The 8,633-nt window shown below is 62.2% G+C and overlaps 1 protein-coding gene across 1 annotated transcript in view; it reads left to right on the forward strand.

Annotated features, from left to right (window-relative positions):
• LOC132417008 (protein VAC14 homolog) overlaps window positions 1-8,514 on the forward strand; it is a 98,032-nt gene extending 89,518 nt beyond the window's left edge. The window contains exons 17-19 of the mRNA XM_060000622.1: window positions 865-944; window positions 2,904-3,054; window positions 7,723-8,514. Coding sequence (XP_059856605.1) covers window positions 865-944; window positions 2,904-3,054; window positions 7,723-7,885 — 394 coding nt within the window. The 3' untranslated portion in view covers window positions 7,886-8,514. The remainder of the gene's footprint in view (window positions 1-864; window positions 945-2,903; window positions 3,055-7,722) is intronic.
• Window positions 8,515-8,633: the final 119 nt, after the last annotated feature.

Here is an 8,633-nt window from a genome sequence, read left to right on the forward strand (position 1 = left end):
CAGGGTGGGGAGAGAAGGCCCGGGAGCAGGGGGGCTGCCGGGCTGCAGCAGGCCGGTAGGTGAGGAGCTCAGGACCTTTGGGGCCCACAGAGCCAGGGCCCAGCAGAGGACAGGACAGGGAGAAGCAGGCTGGAGGGGAGGCCTCAGGGAGACGGAGCGCCGCTCAGGGCCTGCCTCAGAGAAAGGCATCCATGGTCGGCTTTTTGTTTGAAACACCGTGAAGCAAACCAGCTTCCTCTGTGAACGTCTGGTGTGTGACCCGGATTGGACGGACATTTAGGATGCAAAATTGGTCTCCTTTGCTGATGGGCCAGGAGTTGGGGGGTAAGGAGAGAGGGGCCCTGAGGTGCCTCCACTGAGAGCCCGCTGTGGCCTCGCCTGGCTCCCTCAGGGTGCCCGCTCGCCTTCAGACTATGATTTGCTCCTCTCCGCCACTGGTGTGACCCGAGGACTGCAGGCCCCAGGCTTGCAGCAGCCCTGACCTTGGCCCTGCTGACAGGCATCCACTCAGGCAGGAACAGGGGCCTTTCCTGCCGAGCCCTCCCCCATAGGCTGCAGGGCGGTGATGAGAGCCTTTCAGGGCCTGCAGGGCACAGAGGAGAGAGCGGCGGAGCAGAGCCGGAGTGCCGCGCAGGGGGACAGCTGTGAGGGACAGAGAGGCAGGGGGACAATAGGCTGCTATCCTTTGTGTCCTGATCCTGCTCAGGTGGAAACATGCTCTGTGCCTGCAAGCCAGGGCCCAGTGGGAGATGTGCTCTGTGCCGCTGGGTCGAGCCCCTAGGGCCCAGCTCCCCGGCTGCCCCCGCCCCCAGAGAGGCAGGCTGCCCTGGCCAGTGGTTCCACTTCCCTTGACCACCCACCCAGCGGGGACCTGGAAGTCACTGTGGATTTCCTCACGGAGGTAGACAAGCTGGTGCAGCTGATCGAGTGCCCCATCTTCACATGTGAGCGCCCTGCCTCTGGCCTCCGTAGGCCTGGAGGGAGGTGGGAGGGAGAGCAGCTCTTGGCTACCACTGGGGAGGGAGCGAGAACAGTCACCCCAGGGATGCTTCTAGAATGTCAAGAACGTAAGGATGGGGATGACAGGGCTGAGGAGGTACACAGGGCTGGGACATGCGCATCAGAGCGTGGGTCCTGCCCGTGCGCCTTAAGGCAGGGCTCGACACAGGCCAGCGCTGAGGGCAAAACCCACCTGAAGAATAGTGTCACCTCTGCGGGGGAAACTGGAGCAGTGCCGTCGGGGGGCAGGTGGAGCAGCCGTCCCAGAGCTGTCCCCGGCCACCCCTCCGAGCACACTGCCCTCTGCTGTGGCTCTTGGAAGCTGGGGGCACCCTGGGTCCACCCGCAGGTTGCTCCCTTGTGCCCAGGATCCACGCCCTCGTCCCTCTGCAAAGCAGAGCTGGCGTTTGCCAGGAGCTGCCTGATTGTAACACCCGGGCTGAATGTGCAAAGTGGCAGCTGGCTGGGGTGAGCGCAGCTCCTGGCGCCTCGACACATACAGTGCCCGCTCCCCAAGGCAGGCAAGCCTCTGAATGACGCTCGTGTGCTTACGGCCTGGTAGCGAAGCCGGGAGGCATCCCTGCCGGTGGCCACCCTCCTGCCGGGCTGATCACCCAGGCCTCCTGCTGTGGTAGCGCCCCGATCTGCCCAGGCCAAGCCCGTCGGCCTTCACCCTGGAGCCCAAAGGCAAACCCAGGGGCCGAGGGGCCCCCTCCCATCCAAACAGAAGACAGCTTCTCCAAACAGCCAGCCATCACAGTAACAGATGCCCAGGGGACCCAAGAGCAGGAGGGAGACCCTGTTCCCAGGGCAGTGCATCGAAGCCTGTCCCAAATGGCCCCCTGGCCTGACATTTCACTTCCCCAAAGGCCTCCCAGGGCAGCCTGGCACACGCTCGCCTGGGGGCAGGTCCAGCCTGACCCTACAGAAGCCGTGAACACCTCTCCAGGCCCAGGACTTTGGTGGGGTGACCACAGCAGACGTCCCCTGGTCCTGCCCAGCACCCATTCCAACCCTAGGTTGCCTAGACCCCCCCTGGTAGCTGGCTTGGCCCCGTAGCCCAGCTTACCCAAGGCCCAGGACTAGATTCAAAACAGGTCCCCGCCTCTTCTGGAGTCGCTGGGCCTGGGCAGGACTGCCACCTGGGGTGAGGGGAGGGGCTGCTGTGAGAGTCCCCTGCTTCCTGGCTCACCCTGGCCCCAAGGCCCCCGTCCAGCTGCTGGGGTGACATGGTCTCTCCAGAGGTTTGTGGTTTGTCCTCCACCAAGGACGCCTGAGACTGGGCCTCAGAGAAGGTAGAAACGAGTGATGCTCCTGGAAGGGCTCAGAGGAGAGCCACGTGGGCCTGTTTATCTGGGACGGATGCTGGGCAAGACCCGGGTGCGTCTCCCCGCCGTCTGGTGGGGGAGGCAGGGCTGGTGTCTGACATGGATTTCCAAAAGCATCCACCAGACACTCAGGGGCTTGATGTGTGTTTGGTCGCACACCAAAGCGTTTTTCCATCCTGCCCTCCCTTAAAGCTGCCCTAATCCAGTCTTTCTCTCCAGCTCACCCTATTTATAGCTCTCTCGTGCTGGCACGTGCAGAGCAGACCCGGGAATCTGTTACGCTACAGGCCCCAAGCCCCCTCATCGCCAGGGAGGCAGTGAGTGCTGGGGGAGGGGACCAGGCCTGGCAGCAGGTTGGGGGTCGCCAGGCTGAGGTGACTGTTGGGAAGATCAGACGGAAGGCAGGTGGGCAGGTCAGAAGAGGCAGGGGGATCATGGGGACGGCTAAGACGCTGCAGGAGGAGAGGCAGGCATGTCTGGCTGGGAGGAGCCCCGGCCACCAGGCTGGCCCTTTCCTGGCCAGGCTGAGGTGCCACCCAGAGCAGTGCCTGACCCCTGCCCTCTGCCCTCCCGCAGATCTGCGCCTGCAGCTGCTGGATGTGAAGAACAACCCGTACCTGATCAAGGCCCTGTACGGCCTGCTCATGCTGCTGCCCCAGAGCAGCGCCTTCCAGCTGCTCTCCCACCGGCTCCAGTGCGTGCCCAACCCCGAGCTGCTGCAGACGGGGTAAGTGCCCAGCTCGTGGGGGCGGGGCTCTGTCAGCGAGCAGGGCCAGGGCTGGCCGGGCTGGCAGGGCCTGGCGAGCGGGGAGCTTTAAAGGGGCTACCAGGGCCCGCCCTCAGCTCGGCATCACACCTCCTGTCACTGCGGACACTGTCCACCCCTCAGCCACTTGCCCGTGGGTTTCCATATCAGAGCACCGGGCTGGGAGATTCTGGGAGCGTCTATGCGGTGGTAGGTAGTTGGAATACCTTCTCCCAGCAGTCAGGGTGGAGTTAAATCAAAAAACCTGAGAGCATGCTGGCGTGACCCAAACAAAGGCCCCTGGAGAGAAAGTCCAGAGGGGAGGAATTCGTGCCCCAGCTCAGCCACTGCGTCCCAGGTGGTACATGGGCAAGAGAGCTACATAGGGTCCCTCCCGGGCCTCAGACAGCCCTCCCTTCCCATCTGTAGCAGAGGCTCAACGCTTGGCCACTGAGTGACCCTGGCACTGCTAGGACCCTCCCAATCTCCTCCTGACTGGAGTGGGAGGCAAGGGTGCCCCCGTGGCTACCCCGCTTGCGACCTGTCCGCGGGAAGCACGGGTCCCAGGAGCTCTGCCGTGGAGAGGCCCAGCACGGCAGCCTCTGGGGAGGAGGGCTGCAGCCCCTCGGGGGCATCCAGGCTCCCACCCTGAACCCACTGCTGGCCCGGTCCCCAGAGCCTGTTGGGTCATGTCTATATTTGGTAACCCTTGGAGGCTTTGCCTCATCCACAGGCATTTGGCATCAGAGATGGAAAATTTCACTTGTCGGGTCGCCATGGAAACAAGCAGAGCCACTGAGAAGATTTACGCTGAATGGAGCGCACCCAGCTTGCATCAGATGCCCTGTGTGTCTAGAATTCCCTCCCAAGCTGTTAGACCCCCTCGGCAGGCCTAGCGCCTCGCCCCCCGCCAAAGGTCTCGGGCCTTTGCCCTTGCAATGGATGCAGGCAGCCTTGAGATGGGCCTGCCCGGCACTCTGGGCCCCTGACCCGAGCCCCTGTGCCTTCCGTCTCCCAGGGTCTAGGCCACCACCACCCCTCCCACCTGACCTGGTCTCTCCAGGGGCTGGGCGTGGGGCCCCTAATGGGCTGTCGGCCTCAGGCCGCTGGAGGGGCTGGGAGCCCCCAGCAGGTGTGGCCCCCAGGCCAAGGCCCAGCTCCTGCCCACCCTGCCCCTTTCCCCAGACGGCAGGGCTCAGGGGTGGAGGGCTGGTCCCTGTCCCAGCTGCTTCTGGTGCCACCAGGTAATCCTCAGGGGAAGGCATTCAGCGCACTGAGTGTCCCAGGGAAGCGGGAGCAGCTGCAGAGTTAGGTGTGCATTTTATTCCCTTGGCCGGAGCACCTCTATCTCCTGGGAGTCGGAAAGGCCCTGACGCCACACCTCGCTTTGCTGCCTTGGCCTCTGCTGGCCTTTGCAGTGCCCAACGGGTGTTAGGGTCACCCTGGCAGCCACTTAGGAGGGAAGGTACAGCTGAAAGTGAGAAGGAGGCAGGAACAGCTGCTTCCCTGTGACCTCTGGGCCAGGCCACAGCCCCTGTGCTGCTGAGGGCCAGTCCCTTCTCAGAGCTCTGCCTGCTACATCTCCTCATATAGGAACATCCTATGGAAAAGGAAGGCAGGCTCAGAGTAGTTGGACTCCTCCCTGCGCTCCCTAAGCCAGAACAGAGCAAGTCTGCAGAGGAAAGCTGGGGGAAATGAGGCTTTCCCCCAGATCTCCCATGGTCAGAGTCAGGAAGTCTTGAGCCAAAGGGCTGAGGCCTCTGGGTCAGTGGATGGTTCACAGGCCTGGACTGGATCTGGTCCGAGCTCTGCTGCGGATTTGCTCTGTGACCTCAGGCAAGCCCCATGCCCTCTCTGGGCCCTTGGTTTCTTCATCAGTAAGTGAGCATTTGGACTGAATGGATCCTTGAGGTTCCGCTCAGTCTTCAAGGCTTTGGGTTCCCAGCCTTTCTTTGCAAGGACCTAGGAAGAGCTGTCATAGAAAAAGGCAGCAGAGCCTTGGGCAAGGAAGGGGCCTCAGGAACAGCTGGGGGCAGGGTCAGGTTGCAGGGTTGGGCACAGAGGGACAGCTCCCACCCTGGAGAGGGGGCTGAGGACAGCCTCAGCCCCGGGAGAGGCGGGCAGCTGGAAGACAGCGTCAGGTTGCCTGACAGGCCCGTGTGCCGGGAACAGCTGGGGGAGTCTCTGCTCCTTGCCCATCCCCCGCTTCTGTGCACTCAGGGTGCCGGCAGGACTAGGGAACCCTGGCCCTCCGCTTGGGCTTCTGGGCCACTCCCCAGGGACCGTCTCCTCAGTGAGGCAAGAGGGAGCCTCTGAAGGAGAAGCTGGTGACAGGTGCGTGGGTGCAGTGGCAGGAGAGAGGGCTGGCTTTGGATTCTGGAACCCCAGCTCTGTGCTGCTGGCTGGGTGTCCCCTAGCCACTCACTGCCTGAGGGTTGCTGTAAACACACAGAGAACATGAAGGCCTGAGCAGCGGCCGTGCCCACTGTGACTAGCAGGGAGAGGCCCAGCCTCAATGCTCAGTGGAGTCCCCGTACCCATGGACATACCCCTCCCTGCTACCAAGACTTGAGGCCAGGAAGGGTCTGCCCCAAAGGGACGCTGAGTCATGGGGGGGAAGGACTTCTTGCCTCCGTTAGGGCCCAGAGAGCAAGGTGCGGCCCAGTCCTCCCGACGCCTACCCTCACGTGGCCACATCTGTGCACATCACCCTGGATTTGCCATCCATGCTGGCATCTCCCTGGAAACCCCTAATCTCAGTTTCCCTCCTCTGGATCTAATGCAGAGAGTGTTGCGGAGAGGAGCATACAGATCCGTGGGTGCCCAGCCTCAGACAGCACATTTCAGGATCATCTCTGGGCTGGGGTAGCATCTGGCCACCCTCTGGCGTTAGGGCTCCAAGCTGCAGGGTGTCCTTCAGCATCCTCAGGAGCAGGAGTTGCTCTCTTGGGGCAGTAGCACCCGGGCCACAGGTTACTAGGACAGGGATGGCCCTTCCCCATTCCCAGGGGAGTTGAAAGCAGCCAGAGACCAGAATGCTGCCCGCAGTCTGGCCCCCTAGAGCGAGCCCCACCCAGCTCGTTTTGATCTTTGTTGAATTTGCCTGAGTCCCAGCTCCAGAGGCAGGGCCTGAGGCCCAAGAAAGAAGCAGCCACGGCCACAGTCCAAGGTGTTGTCAGGTGGTGTGTCTTTAGCAGGAAGGGACCAGGCTGAGTAGGGGTACAGGGGCCCACTTCCAGGCTCCAGATGGCATCCCAACCATGGGAAGAGTTCCCAATGCCCCTGGTCCTGGTGGCTGGTCAGAGATGGCTTTCAGGCTGTGACCATTGGTGGGCTGCGCCTTACCAGGAGCCAGGCTCGTTGGTGAGGGTTCCATTTGGGTGAAGCACCGTTGTGATTCACCCAAATGGAATGAGCTGCTGGGCCCCGCCTGGCCTTACCTCAGTGGGACAGAGTTGTAGCCACAGTGGGCACCCATCGGGTACCTAGGCTGGGGCTGGGCATCAGGCCAAGTTCTTCATGTCCAGTATGGAGGAATCCTCACCCATGGGGGGGCTCCTGTGGCAGTACCCCCTTACAGAGGAGGATACTGAGTTACCTGCCCAAGGTCAAGTGTCTAGGGGGTGGTCGTGTTACAGTTGGGTCCAGGTCTGTCGAGCTCCTGTGCTCAGCTGCTACCTGGACCTCTCCTGCCATATTGGGGTCTTTTCATGAACTCAAAGGGCCCAAGGATTCTCTGCTTAGCTGATCAGCCCACAGTCTTCATGAGATCCCTTACCAGGGCCACCAGGCCTCAGGGCCTGGAAGCAGATCCTTCCCAGCCCACAAAGATCTGCTTCCAGTGAGGCCAGAATGAGGGAGAAGCAGAGTCTTTTCTTGGGACTCTCTGCTGGGGTGATGATTAGGAATGGGACAGGGGCCCAAGTGGATCTAGTCCCCCGGGGCAAGCTCAACCCTGGGCTTGAAGGGGGCAGCAGGGCGAATGCATTGCCCAACTATAGGGAGCATCAGGCCCGTGGCAGTTGTGCAGTGCACAAGCTGTGAGGCGGTACAGAGCAACTGCGGAGAGTGCTAGCAAGAGGAGTTCCCGGAGGCATCACCTGCCCAGTGGGGAGACCAGCTCTCCTTCCGCAGGGACAGAGAGTGACTGCAGGCCTCTGGGCCCCAACGTTCAAAAACAGATGTCCTGCCAAGTTGAGGGCCAGTAGACTTCAGCCACCCCTGTGGTCCCCGGCCCTAGCCCTGCCCTAAAGAAAGGGCCAGGCTGCCTCCTCCCCCTTCTCCCTGGACCCTGTTCCAGGCCCCAGCTGGCTTCCTGGCTGGCTCCTAGCCCTGGCTTTCACCCCAAAGGGAGCCACTCATAAACAGGAAATGCTTCCCGATGTGATGCCTGCTCTGGGCACCGTTGCCAGCCCACAGGCTGAAGGCCCTATCCAAGCAGCAGTGTTGACTGGTCCCACCAGCTGTGGGGGAGGGGATGCTCATAGGGCTCCCTGCTCTTTGGGGCTGACTGCTGGGGACCTACACCTGGACTCCCCGCGGTCGAGCTCCCCCAGCCTGTGGCCCTGCTGTGGCTGATGCTTCCCCGCTCCAGCAGCCGCATCATGTGCTGAGACACTGACACTGAGCCCTTCTGCTCCCTTTCCCCAGAGACGGTGTGAAGGCAGCCCCCAAGTCACAGAAAGCAGACTCCCCGAGCATCGACTACGCCGAGCTGCTGCAGCACTTTGAAAGGGTCCAGAAGAAGCACCTGGAAGTGAGGCACCAGCGGAGTGGGCGTGGGGATCACCTGGACCGGAGGGTTGTCCTCTGATAGGCCTGGCCTGGGGAAGGGCCCAAGGAGTGGTCCCATGGAGCACTTGGGGTCTTCAGGCCCCCTCCCCACAGAGCCCGAGGACCTGCCTCAGGGGCAGGGCTGGGCCTGGCCACCAGCGCAGGGCAGGGTAGGGGACTGGAAGCTCTGTCCACCCAAGCTCCTCTCACAGGCCCTCCAGCGCAGTCAGCTGCACTCTGGCACTCAGACAGAGCTGGCTTCCTGCCAGGGTGAGGCCGCAGCCTCAGACGCCCCCGTTTTCTGGAATCGGGTTCTTTCTAATGCCCTCTTGTAAAAGAGCTTGACCTCCCCAGCGCACCAGAGCTCTGGCCTCCTGTGGATGTGTGTGTACATACGTGTATACACATCTGTGCACATAGGGACCAGCACAGAGGTCCATAGGAATGGCGCACCCTCTGTCCCAATAAAGAAACGCAACCCGTGCCTGGCCTGCTCCTTCCCACCGGTGCCTGCCCCCGCCTGGTGCTGCAGTTGCCCCAGGACCTTGCTGCCTGTCCTAGAGATTTGTTCTCATGGTGGTCCCAGCAGTGCTGGCTCTGCCAGGAGAGGCTGGTCGCTCTCTGCACACTCACCTGACTGGGGTGTGGGCCTTGGGCCCAGCCCTTACCTCTATAGAACCAGCCCCTTCTTCCTGGAGAGCACAAAGCACTGGCCTGGCCCCCTGAACCCTGCCTTCTCAGGCACCTAATCTGACTTTTCCATCCTGACAACCCCCCGCCTGGGGGGC

Source organism: Delphinus delphis, chromosome 20 (assembly GCF_949987515.2).
Source record: "Delphinus delphis chromosome 20, mDelDel1.2, whole genome shotgun sequence".
In the NCBI taxonomy this organism is placed as follows: Eukaryota; Metazoa; Chordata; class Mammalia; order Artiodactyla; family Delphinidae; genus Delphinus; species Delphinus delphis.